The sequence below is a fragment of the Peromyscus leucopus genome, chromosome 16_21 (assembly GCF_004664715.2).
Source record: "Peromyscus leucopus breed LL Stock chromosome 16_21, UCI_PerLeu_2.1, whole genome shotgun sequence".
In the NCBI taxonomy this organism is placed as follows: domain Eukaryota; kingdom Metazoa; phylum Chordata; class Mammalia; order Rodentia; family Cricetidae; genus Peromyscus; species Peromyscus leucopus.
In genome coordinates, this window is record NC_051084.1 from 8,094,925 (window position 1) to 8,113,688 (window position 18,764).

The 18,764-nt window shown below is 58.7% G+C and overlaps 3 protein-coding genes across 5 annotated transcripts; 1 reads left to right on the forward strand and 2 right to left on the reverse strand.

Annotated features, from left to right (window-relative positions):
* Window position 1: 1 nt before the first annotated feature.
* Nelfe (negative elongation factor complex member E) lies at window positions 2–5,341 on the reverse strand. 2 transcript variants are annotated; one of them, XM_028888029.2, is made up of 11 exons: window positions 5,266–5,341; window positions 4,742–4,824; window positions 3,328–3,397; window positions 3,086–3,231; window positions 2,574–2,648; window positions 2,427–2,464; window positions 1,905–2,248; window positions 1,680–1,824; window positions 1,541–1,595; window positions 1,282–1,384; window positions 2–310 (listed from the first exon to the last, which is right to left on the reverse strand). In XM_028888029.2, the coding sequence occupies exons 2-11, from the start codon at window positions 4,814–4,816 to the stop codon at window positions 240–242; spliced, it is 1,122 nt and encodes a 373-aa protein (XP_028743862.1). In that variant the 5' UTR covers window positions 4,817–4,824; window positions 5,266–5,341; the 3' UTR covers window positions 2–239. The 2 variants fall into 2 exon arrangements, with proteins under 2 accessions (XP_028743862.1, XP_028743863.1); XM_028888030.2 differs by having other exon boundaries at window positions 5,139–5,341.
* Window positions 5,342–5,487: 146 nt separating this feature from the next.
* Window positions 5,488–16,494, forward strand: Skiv2l (Ski2 like RNA helicase). The gene is made up of 28 exons (XM_028887999.2): window positions 5,488–5,613; window positions 5,707–5,810; window positions 7,615–7,724; window positions 7,822–7,939; window positions 8,032–8,146; window positions 8,236–8,310; window positions 8,554–8,607; window positions 8,686–8,867; window positions 8,996–9,124; window positions 9,341–9,486; window positions 9,759–9,905; window positions 10,020–10,104; window positions 10,205–10,311; window positions 10,705–10,851; window positions 10,920–11,016; window positions 11,168–11,380; window positions 11,472–11,582; window positions 12,604–12,834; window positions 13,482–13,619; window positions 13,958–14,095; window positions 14,222–14,326; window positions 14,595–14,745; window positions 14,816–14,942; window positions 15,080–15,290; window positions 15,399–15,509; window positions 15,587–15,805; window positions 15,961–16,101; window positions 16,185–16,494. Exons 1-28 carry the CDS (start codon window positions 5,592–5,594, stop codon window positions 16,383–16,385), a joined length of 3,735 nt encoding a protein of 1,244 aa, XP_028743832.1. The 5' UTR covers window positions 5,488–5,591; the 3' UTR covers window positions 16,386–16,494.
* Dxo (decapping exoribonuclease) lies at window positions 16,466–18,738 on the reverse strand. 2 transcript variants are annotated; one of them, XM_028888027.2, is made up of 7 exons: window positions 18,569–18,738; window positions 17,891–18,249; window positions 17,510–17,745; window positions 17,209–17,428; window positions 16,981–17,116; window positions 16,760–16,854; window positions 16,466–16,673 (listed from the first exon to the last, which is right to left on the reverse strand). In XM_028888027.2, exons 2-7 carry the CDS (start codon window positions 18,241–18,243, stop codon window positions 16,523–16,525), a joined length of 1,191 nt encoding a protein of 396 aa, XP_028743860.1. In that variant the 5' UTR covers window positions 18,244–18,249; window positions 18,569–18,738; the 3' UTR covers window positions 16,466–16,522. The 2 variants fall into 2 exon arrangements, with proteins under 2 accessions (XP_028743860.1, XP_028743861.1); XM_028888028.2 differs by lacking the exon at window positions 18,569–18,738 and adding an exon at window positions 18,350–18,464.
* Window positions 18,739–18,764: the final 26 nt, after the last annotated feature.

Genomic DNA, 18,764 nt, shown 5'->3' on the forward strand with positions numbered 1-18,764 from the left:
CTATGTTCCACATCTTTTTGGGGGTGAGAGAACAGGGGTGTGCACTGGTCATGTTGCTACAAGTAACATCAACACTGACAGCCACTTTTGAAGGTTTAACCCCGATCCCAAGGGCTGAAAACTAGAGGCTGAAGGAGGTGAATGAGCTTCTGCCCCGGGATTTTACTGAGACCAGCTTGGGGGCATATGAGGCACAAGGAATCCAGCTTCGTGTCCTAGAAGCCATCCACAAAGGTTTCCTACAGATCGTCACTGTACACAATCTGGGTCCTCTTGTCCTGGTGGCAACCCTTAGGGCTGTTCTGGACAGCTGAGGAAGGAGGAAAGTGACAGTTAAGGGCTGAAACAGCTCACAGGTTAGACCCGAGGTCCCGGCTACCTCTGCCCTGGCCTTGTGCTGATGCTGCCCTCTGGTGGCCAGAGTCAGCGTGGCTTAGACAATCCAGAACCTTATCACTGGGAGACATGTGAATGATGAAATCATGAAATGCATGCAAATTAAAGATGAGAACATCTGTATGGCCCTTGCTGGTATACTGGTCGATTCTGGTTCTTTCCTGGTGTCTGCAGGGCCTCTTGCTCTGAAAACCTGTTTCAGGCAGATTGGGCTGTCCACACTGAGAAACCCCACAGGCCACACCATACTCTTGAAGACCCCTCAGAACCCAAGTGCTCAGCTTCTCTTTCCTCACACTCCTCATCCCATTCAAGGATTCCAACCTACATCTGGGGCCAGAGCAGCCCCCCTCTTTAGTCCTGTGCCCTGCCTCTGCTGACCACCCTCCTTCTCAGAGCCTGGGTCCATGGCCTAGGCCCTGGGGCTGCTCTCAGCTTGGGCCCTTCTTCACGGTTCCTTTGCTGCAGCGGCACTCAGCCTGGCACAGCAGGACTGCTGGAGATGTGCTCAGCACAGGCAGAGCCCAGCTTCCTAACGTACTTGATGCCCCAAACCAGTCCTGGCTCACCTTTTTCTCCAAAACCCCATCTCGGAGGGTTCCAGACGTTCAGGACACTAATCTACATTTCTGAGCCTGGCCTTCTGCTTAAGGTCTAGACCCACAATTTCAAGTTCAGACACCACTCCAGCTCCGAGGGGACAAACTGGCTCCCGTTCTCTTCTCCAGGCCAGTCACTGCTGGGGGACCTTTTATGTTCCTCTCCTTCCCTCACCTCTGACAGACAGCTGCCTGTATGCAAATCCTGACCTCTAGCACTTTAGGACCCAAAGCCGTGGAGGGAGTCCAGAGTGGGGTGCTGTAGGGGGAGGGAGGCCGTCCTTACCAAGGGAGCCCCAGACAGACTTGCCAGTAGCAGCGTCCAACATGGGCTGTTTGCGGGCGATATTGACTTTGAGCTGCACGGATTCCACCTGGGTCCCATTGAGCTGCAGAACAAAAGAGGACAGGAAAGGGACGGGCATTACAGGGAGCCAGGTGCTGCCACCCTGGGGACCAGACAGGGAGCTGAGGATGAAAGTTTCTTAGTCAGAACTCTGAGGTGGACAGGACGGGCAGGAGGAAGGGGTCTGGGAAGTCCCAACCTCAGCAACGGCCTGATCTGCAGACTCCATCTTTTCGTAGGTGACGAAGGCACAGCTGGGGTGAGAAAAGGCGGGATCAGTGGAGGTCCCCAGACCTACTGTCCCCACGCAGCTTGCTCCCCAGGATGCTCATCCTTACTTTCGGGGTGGGTCCATGGAGAGGTCAATGATGTTTCCAAAGGGGGAGAAGGCCCCTCGGAGGAGGGTGGGTGTCATGTCCTCTCCATACACATACAGAGTATTCCCCTTCCGAGGGGCCCTCCTTTCGGGGAACGAGTCTGACCCTGCGGGTTAGGAATCACTGCTGAGTCCCCGTCCCCCTCTATTCAGCAGGACCCACCTAACCCTGGCCAAGAGCACTCACTGCGGAAAGGGCCCTCTCGCTCTCGCTCCCGGTCTCTGTCTCGATCCCGATCCTTATCTTTGTCTCGGTCTCTGTCTCTGTCCCGGTCTCTGTCTTTGTCTCTGTCACGGTCTTTGTCTCGATCACGGTCTTTGTCTCGGTCTTTGTCCCGGTCCCTATCTCGGCTCCTTTCATGACTTCGGTCCCGGCTGCGGCTTCGGGGAGGGGAGGATGAGGAGCGGGCACCGCCGTGTTCTTCATAGCTCCAGTCGAAGCCTCGAGGTGGGCCATCACCAGCCCCGGGGCCCTCTGCTTCTTCTCCCTCTGGTCCCAGTTCCCGCAGCCGATCACTAGAAGACACAAAGCTGGGGAGAGGCAGACAGTAAGGACCAGAGGGGCTCCGTCTCCTTACAGACCTTGTGGAGTCAACACTCCGTCTACAGCTGGCTCCTCCCACTCCAGCCTCTCACCCCACACCAAACTGCGCTTCTCTCTAAGGACTCCGGCCACGGACCCCACACCAAATGGCGGTCTGTCTCTAACCTTTCATACAGAGATTTCCTCTGGGGACGTCTGGATGACTGAGGGAAAAACAAGACAAAGAACAATTAAGAGGATTCCCAGGTGCTGGAATGGGGTCCAAAATACGTGGGTCTTTTGTTGTCAAGGCCCAGCCCCCAGAACCATTACCTCCTGCAGGTCCTCGTCAGCAGATACGCTCCTCTGGAAGGGCTGGAAAGTGGGGACAGGCCCCTTCTCGGGGTCCTGGGAAGGGGTAGATACCCGTTAGTGCGGACCAGGAGAGCTCCTCGTCCTTCTCTTCTCGGCCTCTCATCTAATTCCTCTCTCACTCATATTAAACTTCTTACTGATGATGTGCTGGTGTTTTTGTTTTTTGAGACAGGGTTTCTTTGTGTAGCTCTGGCTGTCCTGGAACTTGCTCTTTAGACTAGGCTGGTCTTGAACTCAGGGCTGGGGTTAAAGGTGTGTGCCGCTCTGCCCAGCTGATGTGCTGGTTTACCCAAACCTCCCTTCAACCCGAGGAGCACAGACGTGGAAAGCAGACATGTGGGAGTCACCTAGGCTCCCTGTGTGATAGACAGCGGTGTCGGTGGTGCGCCCCGCTAGCCCCAGCCCCGCCCGACCCCCAGAACAGCATAACCCCGCCTCCCTTCGGCTTGAGGGGATCCCGCCCTGCTCACCTTCAGCTTCCCCTCTAGGGTCCGAGAACGTTTGAAGCCTGAGTTCTTAGTTTCAGCCTTGATGGCACTGATGGCTCCTGACTTCACCAGCTGCTTGGCCTGCTCGGTGGCCGTGGCGGTGTCCACCACAGGCTGCTCTGACAGTGCTGGGGTGGGGAAGGGAGGGCGGCATGACGCTGGCTGCAGCGGAGGGCAGCTCGTGCTGCTCCCCCCCCCCCCCCCCCCGACTCTCCGTCACTTACAGCGTTTGACGCCGCCCTGGCTCACGGTGCCACCGCCACTCTGCTTCTTGAGCGCCAGCAATGCTTTTTTCTGGGAAGGAGAAAGAGTCACGAGAAGAAGTTTGGCAGCCGAGGTGCTGGTCTCTTAGGTGCATCATTCCAGGGACAGTACACACGGTGTCCTTGTCCTGGAGTGGTACGTCTAGTCTCTACAGCATCATGATGCCAACAACATTTAACCTAACCAAACCAACCACGGCATCCAAAGGCTCTCTAGTCTCACATTTTGGAAAAAACATAAGCCCTACCAGAGAAGCTGCAAATAAGGCCTGAATGTCTTCCTTGGGGATCGTACCTACCTAGCTCCTGCATATTTAATGAGGCTGCACAAAGGTGAAACACCTAGTTCCTACCCATAACTTACAATCAGAAACAGAAGACTAGACTGACAGCCAAGAATAAGCAGACTCACAGAGATCCGCCTGCCTCTGCCTCCTGAGTGCTGGGATTAAAGGCGTGCGCCCCCATTGCCCGGGGAGATGCATGTTTTAAGAGTAAATAATTCTGTCTTTTTGACAGGGACGATGAACTGAGATTTCAGGTTCTATACACAATGTGAAGCCTTTGAAGTGTTTTCAATGGAGCGAGTGTGCCCCTCCAAAACTGCCAAGCAAAACCCTGTTCTGAGGGGTTCGTAGGGATGAGTAAATTGAGAGATTACTCAGAAGGACCACTGATAATCAAGAGTGCTGAGTATGGCGTTGTGTCCCTACAGTTCCAGCTCCTCAGGGAAGCGGAGGCAGGAAGATCACATGAACCCAGGAGCTCAAGATCAACCTGGGTCGTGGACTGAGATCCTGCCTCAAAGGGGGGAAAAAAAAGAGTGGGAAGGGGAAGGGACAGAGCATGGACAGCCCTGACAGATGTTTTGCTGTGTAAACAGTACAGAAGCCAGAAGTGAGCTGGGTGTGGGGTGAACAGAGTATGGTGGTTCAGGCAGAACTGTTCCAGGCTACCCAAAGCTACATAGTTTCAATCCAGCCTGGGCTAAAGTGTGAGGCCGTCTGAAGAGTGGAAAAAAGGTCCGAGATGAGATTTTAAGGCCTCTGAAGTGTAGCAGGTCCTATCTGAAAGCAAGGAAAGGGGAGTAGATGACACAGGAAGGTGGCTCTAGCCTGGGTGTCTGGTGGGTCAAACTCTGGAAGGAACTGGGACTCCAAAGGCGAGACTCTCCAGCTCGTGAGTGGTACTAAAGCCACAGGAAAGACGACAATCCCACGGGAGACTGAACAGAAAAGAGGGGGGGTTCGAACCAAGATCTGACGATGCTGGTGACGCCACACGACACATATGCTCTGGGTCTGCGCCTGGAGGCAGCAGAGCCGCCATGGCCTCCCTCACCCGGGCGGCCGGCACCCTGCGCTCCCTCCCTTACCTTTTTCTTGAGTTTGTTGAACTTCTTCTGCAGTACCTCTTCCTCCTCGCTCAGTCCGGGAGGGATCACCAACATGTTGGCTCCTGGTTCAAGGGCAGAACCCAAGACGTCATTCTCTACTGTCACCACTCAAAATCCACACGTCGTCCGACGTCTGTCCGTCCTGTATTTACCCCAACCTCCAGGCCCGCCTACGCCAGCCTCTGGCCTTGCCCTAACCCCGGGTCTCCACGAGGCTGCTGTCCGACCTCCTGCTCATCCTATCAGCCGGCATTCCCGCCTTTGTCCAGGGTCCGGACCCTTGGGGGGCCCTGGGCCCGGAGGAGGGGAAGCGCTCCCTGCGACGCCGAGGCCATGGCTCCCGACCCCCATGCCCAGCGGGGTTAGGTCAGCCAACCTCGGGGTCCGGTGGGCAGAGGAGGCGGCGGGGCCCGCGCAGCGCTCCCTGGGCAGCCAGAGGAGGAGGAGGAAGAACCCGGGCCCGCCTAAGGGAAGGCGCGAAGGATGTGAGACGGAGCCCTCACCTGAGGGGGCGGCGCCCGGGCCCGCGGTCTCCGGCGCCGCCGCCGCCGCCGCGCGGGCTGCTGCGCGCGGGCTCGCGGCGATGACGTAGAAGGGGCGGGACACGCGGTAACCAAGGCGGCGGGCCGCAGCGACTTCCGCCCGGCCTTGCCCGGCTCCCGAGTCTGGCTTCGGCGCCGCGCTCGCCCACGCTCCCGACGGGGAATGGTGGAGGGAGAGGGGGGCGTGTCGGGAAAAACAAATCTCTATTTCCGCCCATCTCGGGGCGGGGCCCACGCCGCGGCCACTCTGAGTTTCCGGGCTGCGCGACAGCGGCCGGGGCTTCAAGATGATGGAGACTGAGAGACTCGGTGAGGGGGAGGGGAGGGGAGGAGAGGGGGCGGGAGAGCGGAATAGGACGAGGAGTGGCTTTTGACCTCTCACCTGTGACCCTTCCCCCGCAGTGCTGCCTCCCCCAGACCCCCTGAACCTGCCCCTTCGAGCGCTGGAAGTGGGGTGCACTGGGCGCTGGGAGCTGCTGAACGAGCCTGGGGCTCCGGAGAGCACCGTGAGTGACTTCGGACCCCCCCGGGCCACCCCTGCTCACGCGAGGATCTAGTTTGACCTCGCCTTCCTGCGCCGGAACACCGTCCCCCGGGCCCCCGCCGGGGCTGCACCGACCCCAGCCTCCCGGTGCTCCAGGGGGTCAGAACCCGGAGTGCCGGAGACCCGGCTCCCGGAACTGCCCTTGCACGCCCGCCCGCACTCCCGCCTCGGGGCACCTGGCTGAGACCTCGCGTTTAAACTCCGGAATCTGAAGCCGGGTGTGGCGCACGCCTTTAACCCCAGCACTGGGCAGGCAGAGGCAGGCAGAGGCAGGCGGACCTTTTGAGTTGGAGGCCAGTGTAGTCGGCCTATCGAGTTCCAGGTCAGCCAGCCAGCGCTACCTAGTGGGATCTTATCTCAAAAAAGGAAAAGAAAAAGCTTAACCCAGACGTTCTCAACCTGTGGGCCTCGACCCCTTTGGTGGGCGAATGACCCTTTCGCAGAGGTCGAATATCAGATATGCTGCATATCAGACATTCACATTACGACTCACAACGACAGCAGAGTTACACTTATGCAGTAGTAACAAAATAATTTTATGGTTGGCGGTCACAACATGAGGAGCGGTTTGAAGGGTTGCAGCGTTAGGAAGGGTGAGAATCCCTGACTTAGCCGATGCAGTGCGTACTCTGCAAGCCTGAGGAAACACATGTAAGGGGAGAGGGTGAGAGCCAGCTCCACAAAGATGTCCTCTGGGTGCCACACGTGCATAGCCTGGGTGCACCCATAACCACAGGTTACACAAATACCTATATAATCTACACATAGTATTACTACTAATAAGTAATTCTAAGATGCAGATTCCCAGCTGAGTCTGTAGCTCAGTGGGTAGAGTGTCTGCCTACCATACACAGAGACCTGGGTTTGATCCCCAGCTCCGCATGACACGGAAGTGTGGTGACATTTTGTTTGTGTTCTGACAAATAAAGCTAACCCACTAGTTAACCATAGAGGCACCTTTAATCCCAGCACTTGGGAGGAGGAAGCAGGAAGATCAGGAGTTCAAGGCTACCCTGGGCTTGATCCAGTCTAAAGGAGATAAAGAGGCATCTAGTGGATGCTCACGCTCCCAGCACTAGGAAGTGATATGGCTGGGCAGAGAGAGGAATGTAAGGCGGGAGGAGACCGGAGCTCATGCCCCTTTGGTCTGAGGATTAGGGAGAGGTAAGAAATCTCTCTAGTGGCTGGCTGCTCTGGTTCTCTGATCTTTCAGTATTTACCCCGATAATGGCTCTGGGTTTTTCTTAAGACCAATTAGAATTTGCACTACACTCAAGTGTGGTGCCACAGGCTTATCACCCCCTAGTTCAAGGTCATTCTCTAATGTACATATATATCAAATTGGAGGCAAGCCTGGGGTACCTGAAGCCCTGTCTTAAAATAATGCAAATTGCCGGGCGGTGGTAGTGTACACCTTTAATCCCAGCACTCGGGAGGCAGAGGCAGGTGGATCTCTGTGAGTTCCAGGCCAGCCTGGTCTACAGAGTGAGATCCAGCACAGGCTCCAAAGCTACACACGAAAAAATCAAAAAAAAAAAAAAGGTGCAGATTATTATGTCTGGCCTCTATGCATCTGCAATCCAGTTTGCTGTGGTTAGTGTCCTTCCCTGCAGGTGGGTTTTGCTTAGCCTTCGGGCTTTGCTCATCTGATTGCCTCAGCTTCTGTTGGAGACACCTACCTTTGGATCCAAACACAAATTCCATGGCCTCTGTTGTCTGCCCTGTGCTCTCCTGACTCCGTGCTTCCCATCTTGCCCTTGTCCCAGCTTCCCCACGGCCTCCCCCCCTGTGCCCCGGATCTACAGCAAGAAGCAGAACAGCTGTTCCTCTCGTCCCCCGCCTGGCTGCCTCTGCATGGTGTGGAGTACTCAGCTCGGTGAGAAGTCGGTGTGGGCCCACCTAGGGCGATGGACCGACCCGAGGGAGCAGGGATGGGACGAAGCTGACTCCAAAATTCCTCTCCTCCTCTCCAGAAAATGGCAGAGGAAGAGGGATCCCTGGTCTCTCCTGGCTGCTTTGGGGGCTCCTGTCCCGTCCGACCTTCAGGCCCAGAGACACCCAACCACAGGCCAGATCCTGGGCTACAAGGAGGTGAGAGGTCAGGGACCACAAGACACAGAATTGGGAGAACAGGTCAGAGCAGGCTTGGGCTCACTGGGACTCCAACCTCTTGTCTCACTCAGGTCTTGCTAGAGAACACAAACCTGTCGGCCACGACCTCCTTGTCCCTGCGCCGGCCTCCAGGGCCGGCCTCCCAGTCACTGTGGGGCAACCCGACACAGTATCCTTTCTGGCCAGGTACGTTGTACATGACAGTGGTAGAGGAGTGAGTGTCTTGGTGTCCAGGGAAAGGGTCCCCGCTGATGCTGAGTCCTCATTTTCTCCAGGTGGGATGGACGAGCCCACCATAACAGATCTGAGCACTCGGGAGGAAGCTGAGGAGGAGATAGACTTTGAGAAAGGTGAAGTGGTCCTGTGTCTGAGGAGGGCCCAGCAGGCTGCTTCTAGCTGTCCTGTACTTCCACAAACTACAGAAAGGGATCCTTCTCACCCCCAAGGGAAAAGGTGTTCTCTCTAGTAGCTCTTTAAAAATGGCCATAGCTGCCTCGCCCTCGAGCAGAGCACTGTGAATGTCTGTGTCATATGATGTGTAGTTTCCAAAACAGCTGGTGGTGGCTGACGCCGCCTCTCTTCTCATCTTGCAGATCTTCTCACTGTCCCACCTGGCTTCAAGAAAGGGGTGGATTTTGGCCCCAAGGGTGAGTCTGAGAAGCATTTGTAGGGATGCCCTGCTCCCACAGACGTGTGAATGTGACAAGGTGGCTTTTGTCCCTCAGATCACCAGGCTCCTGGGCCAGGTTTGCTCAGCCTCAGCTGTCTGCTGGAGCCTCTGGATCTGAGTGGAGGTGACGAGGACGAGAGTGAGGCCGCAGGAGGCCCTGGGGCGGACCCTGCTTCCGCCTCTCCCCACAGCACTCCCCTGGTCCGAGCAAGCAGTTTGGAGGATCTAGTGTTGAAGGTTAGACGTCACCAGGGATGGAGGCAAGCAAGAAGGGGTGGGGTTGAGGGTAGCAGTGAGATCTCGGGGATGAGTGGCGATCAAGAGTTCTCTGGCTATGCTTTTATCACTCCCACCGACTTTTCCAGGAAGCATCCACGATCACATCCCCCCTGGAGCCTCCCAAGCCTCCCCCTCAGGAACAGTGGGCTGTACCTGTGGATGTCACGTCCCCTGTGGGCGATTTTTACCGTCTCATTCCTCAGCCTGCCTTCCAGGTACCGTGCCCAGGCCTTACTCCACCTCCTGGTAGAGCAGACCCTGGCCCTGCCCCTCAGCCCAGCCTTGTCCTCTCTTCACCACGGCCCCCACGCCTTCCGGGCTGGTCTTGCTCCTTGGTCCCGGCCTGTCCTGGCCTTCTCTTCTCTGCCCTGTGCGCCCGTGAGGAGGCAGAGAGCAGCAGCCCTGCAGCCCTGTGCATTTCTCTCACACAGTGGGCGTTTGAGCCGGATGTGTTCCAGAAGCAGGCCATCCTGCATCTGGAGCAGCATGACTCTGTCTTCGTGGCGGCTCACACATCTGCCGGGAAGACAGTGGTGGCTGAGTACGCCATTGCCCTGGCCCAGAAACACATGACGCGGTATGGTACACACGCCTCCCCAGCCTGCCCTCCCTCCTCAGCCTGCCCTCCCCAGCCACCTCCTTTTCCTTTAGAGAGGGGGTTCAGAGAGGAACGGAAAGGTCTAGTAGAGAGGCGGGGCAGAAAGATGCCCTGGGCTGGCTCAGGAGAGGCTGGTGTCATGAAGGAGGATTTGAGGGTTGTTAGTGTGAGGGAGGACTCCAGCGGGAGGGCAGGGTATCCCAGCTGTGAGTCTGTGAGGAAAGACTGACTGATCCATCCCCTGTTTCTAGTACCATTTACACGTCCCCTATCAAAGCCCTGAGCAACCAGAAGTTCCGGGACTTCCGAAACACGTTCGGGGACGTGGGGCTGCTCACTGGAGACGTCCAGCTGCACCCAGAGGCCTCCTGCCTCATCATGACCACGGAGATCCTCCGGTGAGAAGGGGGCTCTCAAAACCAGGTGGGTTTTGGGTGGGGGGTGAGCATCCCTGCAGAAGCGGGGTAGAGATGGGGCTGTTGAGGGGTCAGCTCCATGCTGCCGCCCCCCAGCTCCATGCTGTACAGTGGCTCAGACGTCATCCGGGACCTGGAGTGGGTCATCTTTGATGAAGTCCACTATATCAATGATGCTGAGGTGAGTGGTGGGGGGCCTTGTCACATAGCCCTGTCCCACACGCCGAGGACCTTGCTGTCCTCTGCTCCCTGGCCGACCTGTCTCCTCCATGTGTGTCCAGCGTGGGGTCGTGTGGGAGGAGGTGCTCATCATGCTGCCTGACCATGTCTCCATCATCCTTCTGAGTGCCACCGTCCCCAATGCCCTGGAGTTTGCTGACTGGATTGGGTGAGATGTGGGTCCTGGGGGCCTGAGTGAAGAGGAGGACTGTGCTGTTCCTGGGGTGGGGTCGGGGAGCTGGGGCCACTAGAGTGAGGAGAGGGGTTGGGGTATGGAGCTGGGGAACAGCCGCACCCGGGTGGCTGCTGAATCCCCCCCTGAATACCCGCCCCCCCCCGACATTTTTGCACGCTGAGATGGGATGGAGGGAGCCGTTTGCCTGGACAGGCACACTCCGTGTCCTAGAGGACGGGATAGGGCAGAAGTGAGTCTTTGAACCAGTGGGAGCTGAAGTAGAGGTGAAGGTGTGGCTGGTGGCCTCCCATTCTAGGCTCCAGAGAGAACTGGAAGACGGGGTTCCTTTCCATGTCTCTCTGACCTGCTGCCCTCTCCCCCCTCCAGGCGGCTGAAGCGGCGGCAGATCTACGTGATCAGCACGGTTGCCCGTCCCGTCCCCCTGGAACACTATCTCTTCACAGGAAACAGCCCCAAGACGCAGGGGGAGCTCTTCCTGCTGCTGGACTCCCGAGGGGCCTTCCACACCAAGGGGTAAGTCCAGGGCTGGGTGTCACGGCCGGGCCTGGGCTGGGCCTCACGCCACCTCGCCCCGCACTCAGGTACTACGCTGCGGTGGAGGCCAAGAAGGAGAGAATGAGCAAGCATGCCCAGACCTTTGGGGCCAAGCAGCCCACGCACCAGGGGGGCCCTGCACAGGTGAGGGCTGTGGGCTGTCATCGCTGCCAAAGCCTGCATTTCATCCACCCTTTCAGCCCCGGGCCCTGCGGGGAGGGGTGGACTCGCGGTCCGCGTCCTGCTCTATGTAAACCTACTGAAACGTGGCTCTACCACCTGCACGCAACCTCAGGACCGCGGGGTGTACCTGTCCTTGCTGGCTTCCCTCCGGGCCCGGGCTCAGCTGCCTGTGGTGGTGTTCACCTTTTCCCGAGGCCGCTGTGATGAGCAGGCGTCGGGCCTCACCTCTCTTGACCTCACAACAAGCTCGGAGAAGAGCGAGATCCACCTCTTCCTGCAGCGATGCCTTGCTCGGCTCCGAGGCTCCGACCGACAGCTGCCCCAGGTGTGTCCCTGTGGTAATCTGAGCCCTGCCCCTGCTGAGGGGCCTCCAGGCCTTCTCCGACCTGCTCCCCTCCTCCCTCCTCGCCCCGCAGGTCCAGCACATGTCGGAGCTCCTTCGCCGGGGCCTGGGCGTGCACCACAGCGGCATCCTGCCCATCCTCAAGGAGATCGTGGAGATGCTGTTCAGCCGAGGGCTGGTCAAGGTGGGCAGGCGGGCGAGAGGGGCCGGACTCAGGCAGGGCAGTGCAGTGGTTAAGAACCTGGGCTCTGGATCCAGGCTATCCGGGTTTGAATTCCAGCTTCATAACCCCACTGAACTCTACGTTTCTCACCTTAACCGTAAATGGGGATGTATCTGATACATTGCCAGAGGTCCCGAGAAGAGAAGCCTCCACCGCGGGCAAGCACAGGAAAAGTCGCTAATAGTTAGAGAGCCGCGTTCAGGGAACGCGGCTTCAGTGGTGAGGGCGGCTGCTGCATTCAGGAAGCTCGCTAACTGCGGCTGTGGCCAGGGATGCGGGCCGTTGCCAGTTTGCCATTGTTTGGCATCCAAGTACTGCTGCTGTTCTTCTGTCTTGGCGCTGTTTAAGCAAATTAAATACAGTATACTTTTTGACACCAAGAGTCATTCTTGGGTATTTATGGCAAAGAAATTCCACCTTGGTCTATGAGGGAACATACACATTTGCTTTGTCCTCTATGGTCCTGTTTATGATGACAGGGCTCAGATCTCAAGCCTGTGCTTCTGGGGGGCCAGGGCTGAAAGGCTGGCTGAGAAACAGAACGCCCCTTCACTGGGACAGTGGCTAGGCAAATTAGGGGGTGTCCCCCACAGAGACACATCACTTACCCCAGTCACAAGCAATGACTGATAAAACTACAAGAACGTGGATGGATGTGGAAAGCAGAAGACAGTTGGATGTATAGCTGCATCTGTGTGAGCTAAATTATCCAAGCACAAAGCAAACTATCCTGCAGTAGTGTTCACACAAAAAGATGCTGGTTAGGCACAGTTCCGGCTGGGGATGGAGGTGTGGGAGATGAAGTAAAAGACCAGGTAATTACCTCAGCAGAGTCAGGACAAATGCATGCACTGTGGGTCTTCCTGGAGAGGTAAGGGTGCCCTGTAGACAGTGATGTGAGACCAGGCTCCAAGGTGGGGGAGCCCTGCCAGAGCGGGGCATATACAGACCTTTTGGCTGATCCAGTTTCCCCCCGTCCCAGGTCTTGTTTGCCACTGAGACCTTTGCCATGGGGGTGAACATGCCGGCGAGGACGGTGGTGTTCGACTCCATGCGCAAACATGACGGCTCCGCCTTCCGGGACCTGCTGCCCGGGGAGTACGTGCAGATGGCAGGCCGGGCGGGCCGGAGGGGCCTGGACCCCACAGGCACCGTCATCCTGCTCTGTAAGGGCCGAGTGCCCGAGATGGCAGATCTACACCGCATGATGATGGTGAGTAGAGGGTGGGAAGCCCAGCCGGGCGGCTCCAGCACCAAACCCGTTAGCCCAAAACTCTCCTCTTCTGACGTTTTCATTGTCCTGGGAGAAGTCAAGTTATAAGGGAGCAAGTCTAGCCGGGCGGTGGTGGCGCACACCTTCAATCCCAGCACAGGGAGGCAGAGGCAGGAGGATCTCTTGAGTTGAGGCCAGCGTGGGCTAGAGAGCAAGTGCTAGGACAACCAGGGCTACAGAGAAACCCTGTCTCGAAAAACGAAAAAAAGTGGGCAAGTCCAAGGAGGCCCCCATTTCCTCTTGCTTTACTGCTCTCTGGGTGTGGTGCCCGGTGGGGGCCTTTGGGAGTCTGTGTCTTTCATTTTGTCCCCTTATGTTACCGAGGAGGTGAACAGGGGGTTGGTCTGAGGCCTCATGGGTGCAGAAGGTGGCTGGGGTGTGCAGGTCTCCCTGGCTCTGGCTGCAGGGGAAGCCGTCCCATGGGCTGGGGTGTGCAGGTCTCATTTGGTCTCACTGACTCTGGCTCCAGGGGAAGCCGTCCCATGGGCTGGGGTGTGCAGGTCTCCCTGGCTCTGGCTGCAGGGGAAGCCGTCCCATGGGCTGGGGTGCGCAGGTCTCATTTGGTCTCACTGACTCTCTGGCTCCAGGGGAAGCCGTCCCAGCTTCAGTCCCAGTTCCGCCTCACATATACCATGATCCTCAACCTGCTGCGGGTGGATGCCCTCAGGGTGGAGGACATGATGAAGAGGAGCTTCTCAGAGTTCCCGTCCCGCAAGGACAGCAAGGTGAGGAGGTTAGGGCAGCCAGCCTAGCAAGCAGGTCAGAGAGGGCCGGTGGGGTGGGTATGGCCAGGAAGGGGGGTGGGTATGGCCAGGAAGGGGTGGATATGGCCCGTGGGGGGGGTATGGCCAGTGGGGGGGGTATGGCCGGTGGGGTGGGTATGGCCCGTGGGGTGGGTATGGCCAGTGGGGGGGGTATGGCCAATGGGGGGTATGGCCCTTGGGGTGGGTATGGTCAGGAAGGGGTGGGTATGGTCAGGAAGGGGGGGGTATGGCCCGTGGGGTGGGTAGGAGTAGAGGGGGCTGGGCTTGCAGACTTGTTACAAACCCCCCCTTCTACTCAGGCCCATGAGCAGGCTCTGGCTGAACTCACCAAGAGGCTGGGGGCCTTGGAGGAGCCTGACGTGACTGGCCAACTGGCCGACCTGCCTGAATATTACAGCTGGGGGGAGGAGCTGACAGAGACCCGGAACATGATCCAGGTGAGGAAGTGCAGATGTTGGGGAGATGTAAGAGGGGCAGTGGCTCACACTGGTGCCTCTAAACTTAGTCCCAGTGTCCTGGTCTCACATCTTCCCACGTCCCCTTGTGCCTGTCCTGCTCTCCAGAGACGCATCATGGAGTCTGTGAACGGGCTGAAATCTCTCTCGACGGGAAGGGTGGTAGTTGTGAAGAATGAGGAGCATCACAATGCGTTAGGTGTGATCCTGCAGGTGAGCAGAAGAGGGTCCTCACCCCCAGAGAATGGCGGCTCGGCACTGTCTCCCCGGGGCTGGCACGTCACGACTCGTGTGCTCCTCTTCGCTCCTGTCACCTGTCACTTTGTGCCTGTCTCCGTGCCTGGCCCCCAAGAAGCTCCTCCAGTTACTTGGCTTGGCTCCCCACCCCTCCACAGTTCAAGGGCTCTGCAGGGGAGGGGGTCCCAACCCCTGCGCAGGGTGGGCATACCATGTCCACATTTGGTGTGCACACCTCCTATAGGTCTCCTCAAACTCCACCAGCAGAGTCTTTACAACGCTGGTCTTGTGTGATAAGCCTGTTGTGTCTGAGAGCCCACGGGACAAGGGGCCAGCCACCCCAGATGTGCCCTACCCGGATGACCTCGTGGGCTTCAAGCTGTTCCTGCCTGAAGGTGAGTTCCTGATGGTGGTGGGAGCAGGATGCCTGGGCCATGGCGAAGCCTGACCTGATTCGCTTTCCAGGGCCCTGTGAGCACACTGTGGTCAAGCTCCAGCCAGGAGATGTGGCTGCCATCTCCACCAAAGTGCTCCGGGTGAGTGGGGAGAAGATCTCTGAGGACTTCAGCAGGAGGCAGCAACCGAAGTTCAGGTCAGAGACGTGGGGAACCTTTTTCCAGGGAGGGGGCATGTACAGAGAGGTCATGAAATGGGGAGCTGAGGGACTCCTCAGCTCCAGGGGAGGTCCCTGTAGCAAAGACGACTCTTGATCACCAAATGCCCCCTCAGGAAGGACCCTCCCATTGCCGCAGTGACCACCGCAGTCCAGGAGCTGCTGCGCCTGGCTCAGGCCCATCCTTCAGGACCCCCAACCCTCGACCCCGTCAACGACCTGCAGCTCAAGGATGTGTCAGTGGTGGAAGGTGGGCTCCGGGCCCGGAGGCTGGAGGAGCTGATCCGGGGGGCCCAGTGTGTGCACAGCCCCCGGTTCCCCGCCCAGGTAGAGCCTAAGCGGAGCCCTGTACCCGGTGACCCCTCCCTCAGCCCTGTGCCCAGTGCTCCCCGGCTGAGGGTGAGGGGCTGACGTCCCTGCTGCGGCTTCCTTTAGTACCTGAAGCTGCGGGAGCGAATGCGGATCCAGAAGGAAATGGAGAGGCTGCGCTTCCTGCTGTCCGACCAGTCACTGTTGCTGCTCCCCGAGTACCACCAGCGTGTAGAGGTGAGAGCGGGACGGGGCGTGCCAGGCCAGGGGATCCCGGAGAGCGGTCAGGCTCCCAACCTCACCCTTTCGTGCAGGTACTCCGGACCCTGGGCTACGTGGACGAGGCAGGCACAGTGAAGCTGGCCGGACGGGTGGCCTGCGCCATGAGCAGTCACGAGCTGCTCCTCACCGAGCTCATGTTTGATAACGCACTGAGCACCCTGCGACCAGAGGAGATTGCGGCTCTGCTCTCTGGCCTGGTCTGCCAGAGCCCTGGCGACCCTGGGGATCAGCTCCCAAGCACCCTCAAACAGGTAGGGCCTTCACCCCTCTCTTTGTGTGTGCATCCCCACCCCCACCCTCTACCCAGTCCTGGTAGACGCCTCCCAAGGTGTGCATAGCCTCTTCCTGATCAGGGGCCTTCCTGGCCCTGGCCCTGGCGGCCTTGACCTCTCCTCACTCTCTGCAGGGGGTAGAGCGTGTCAGAGCTGTGGCTAAGCGGATTGGTGAGGTTCAGGTGGCCTGTGGCCTGAACCAGACAGTGGAGGAGTTTGTGGGAGAGCTGAACTTTGGGCTGGTCGAGGTTGTATACGAGTGGGCTCGGGGCATGGTGAGTGCCTGGGCCTGGCGGGTGGCCGGCGGGAGAGGTTGCCCAGGCCCGGCACATTCAGTCTCTCTCCGCTCTCCCCATAGCCCTTCTCCGAGCTGGCAGGGCTCTCGGGGACCCCTGAAGGCCTGGTGGTCCGCTGCATCCAGCGCCTGGCCGAGATGTGTCGCTCGCTTCGAGGAGCAGCCCGTTTGGTAGGAGAGCCTGTGCTCGGTGCCAAGATGGAGACGGCAGCCACCTTGCTGCGGCGGGACATTGTCTTCGCAGCCAGTCTCTACACCCAGTGAAGGGGGTGGATCAGAGTAAAAATAAAACAGCAAACCAGGAGCATGGGGCAGGGATGACTATTGAGACACAGCAAGAGACCTGCTTAGAAACACGCTTTTATTATCCGAATAGACCGACTGGTGTGTCCTCTGAAGCCTCAGTCCTTGGGGGAGGGGGTCTTTGAGAGTGATGGGGGGTCTTGAGTCATAGCCTCCACATACCATGTGGGCAGGAAGGCATAGGGAGCATCCCGATGGACAGACACAGTGACTGGGCCGCCAGGTTCCCAGGAGAAGAGGTGGACAAGCCTGGAGGAAGGAGGAGGAGGAGGAGCAGGGTGAAGTCAGAGACTGAGCTGAGACCCAGAGGTGGTGCACAGACCTCAAGTCCTTACCTGGGGTCATCCTGGACAACTGTGCTCTGGGCAAAACTAAGGAAGGCCGCACAGAAGTTCATGCACACAGAGGGGTTCCAGCCTTCGCGGTCATTCTGGGGGGACAAGAGGCAGGAGACTGGGGGTGGGAGGAGGGACGGCAGAGGGCAAAGGGACCCCTGAGGTCCTGGCACGTGGTGGGTGGTGGGTGGTGGGGTGGCAGCTGTGACACCCTGCCTTACCCTGACATTTTCAAACATCTTCATGGTAGGAAAGGTCTTTAAGGAACAGACGAAACCTTCTGGGTTCCGGAAGCCAGCGACAACATGGGGGACCCCGGGGAGGAAGGACTGAGCCCACCATTTCAGAAGCTTGTGTCTGACAGGAGAGGCAGAGGGTCAGCAGGACCCCCCACCCCCACCCCGGCAACAGCTTTCCACCCTAGGCTCTCCTGGGCACCCGGCCCCAACCTGTAGAAGCTCCTCCACTGGCCAGGGCTGTGCATCTCCTTGGAGGTCTTGAGCTCCACATAGCAGGCGGGGGGCTGTGTGGACGAGGCCTGGGGGTCTATGCAGTCCACCTCCCCGGAGAAGAGCAGAGGGTGGTTTCCCAGGCGGCTGCGTAGCACAGAGCAGAAGGCCACGTTGGTGTTAACCTCCCCGGAGGGGTCCGGGGAGCCTCCGGGCTTGTCTGTACAGGAGAGAAGCAGCAGGGAAGGGCTCTCGCCTCCAAGGAAGGGGACGGGGGCCACACCGCGGGGACAGCCCTCACCTGCACACATGTACTGCTCAAATTTGTAGCCCATGTACATGAGCTCCCGGAGGAGGGGTGGCCTAGCAAGCCTCTGAGCCCGAGCGGCCGGGGTCTCCACCTCACTCAGGTACAGGGTCCCTTGGAACCGAGAGGCTGCCAGCTGCCAGCCCTCCTGCCGTTCATATGGTGTGGTCAGCAATTTTGTCAGGTGTCCTCGCCATGTCACTGTGGCCCCTGCCAGCCAGTCTGGACCCCTGAGGGGAGAGAGTTTGGGGCTAATGGTCTGACCCAAGCCTTGGTTCAGCCGAGCCAAAGTCCCCCTAAAGGCCATCTGGCTCTCCTGACTTCAGGAGATTAAAAAAAAAAAAAGGGTCTCCGGATCAGCTGTGCCTCGCTCACCCCAGCTGGTGTCGGTGTTCCAGAACCCAGCGTAGCAAATGGTCCAGCCTCTCTTGGACTTCCTCATCCCGGGGCTGGTATCTGTCAGGGTATCCATCTCGGAGATCAAAGTCCGGGCCGGGACCGTTGATGGGGGGTGGGCTGTAGTAGCGGAGGGCTCGGGCATCTCCATGGTACTGGCGTTGTGCGTCCAGGGAGAAGCAGCCCAATTCGGAAGGGCGCCGGTAGAAGGGGAAGGGCCCAGAGTACAGGGAAGGCTCTGTGCGCAGTGAGGACACCGAATGCGGGAGTTTGTTCGGAGGCTCTGCCGCCTCCGGCGTCTCAGCTTTTCTCTTGGTCCCTCTGGGCTCCATGAGGTCCTGGGATGAGAAGTGTTTGCATTTTAGAGTGGACGAGGACACGGAGCCCAGCGCCGTGCAGCAACGCCCCCTCCTCACTGTAGAGCTGAGCGCCTCTTACCCATCCACGGCCGCGGGCGGCCAGCCTAAGAAGTGTGGGCTTAGCTGGGCGGTGGTGACGCACACCTTTAATCCCAGCCCTCGGGAGGCAGAGGCAGGGGGATCTCTGAGTTCGCGGCCAGCCTGGGCTACAGAGCGAGTTCCAGGACAGCCAAGGCAGAGAAACCCTGTCTCAAAAAACAAAACAAAAAGCTTGCGCTCAGAGCAAAGCTCTGGTTACCTCAAAGCTCCCAACCCGGACTTCCAGCTCCTCAAAGCTACGGGTCAAAGCCAGAGCGGGATGCAGAGGTGCAGACGCCGCTCCTGACGACGCCACACCAGTGGGAGGGCGGGAGGGGCGGCGGCGAGGCGGGTCTGCACCTGAGTCGGGTCCCAGGCGGACACCGCGCGCTGGAGCGAGCGCCCCGGGCGGGAGC

Excerpts from the sequence above, each read along its gene's own strand:
- Skiv2l (XM_028887999.2), top strand. The coding sequence starts at position 5,592 with ATGATGGAGACTGAGAGACTCG. Across the intron at positions 8,311-8,553 it reads GGAGATAGACTTTGAGAAAG|ATCTTCTCACTGTCCCACCT; the intron begins GTGAAGTGGTCC and ends CTCATCTTGCAG. Across the intron at positions 9,906-10,019 it reads ATGACCACGGAGATCCTCCG|CTCCATGCTGTACAGTGGCT; the intron begins GTGAGAAGGGGG and ends GCCGCCCCCCAG.
- Nelfe (XM_028888029.2), bottom strand. The coding sequence starts at position 4,816 with ATGTTGGTGATCCCTCCCGGACTGAGCGAGGAGGAAGAGGTACTGCAG. Across the intron at positions 3,398-4,741 it reads TCAACAAACTCAAGAAAAAG|AAAAAAGCATTGCTGGCGCT; the intron begins GTAAGGGAGGGA and ends TCTCCTTCCCAG. Across the intron at positions 1,385-1,540 it reads CAGATCAGGCCGTTGCTGAG|CTCAATGGGACCCAGGTGGA; the intron begins GTTGGGACTTCC and ends TTTGTTCTGCAG.
- Dxo (XM_028888027.2), bottom strand. The coding sequence starts at position 18,243 with ATGGAGCCCAGAGGGACCAAGAGAAAAGCTGAGACGCCGGAGGCGGCA. Across the intron at positions 17,429-17,509 it reads TGAGCAGTACATGTGTGCAG|ACAAGCCCGGAGGCTCCCCG; the intron begins GTGAGGGCTGTC and ends TCTCCTGTACAG. Across the intron at positions 17,117-17,208 it reads CAGTGGAGGAGCTTCTACAG|ACACAAGCTTCTGAAATGGT; the intron begins GTTGGGGCCGGG and ends CTCTCCTGTCAG.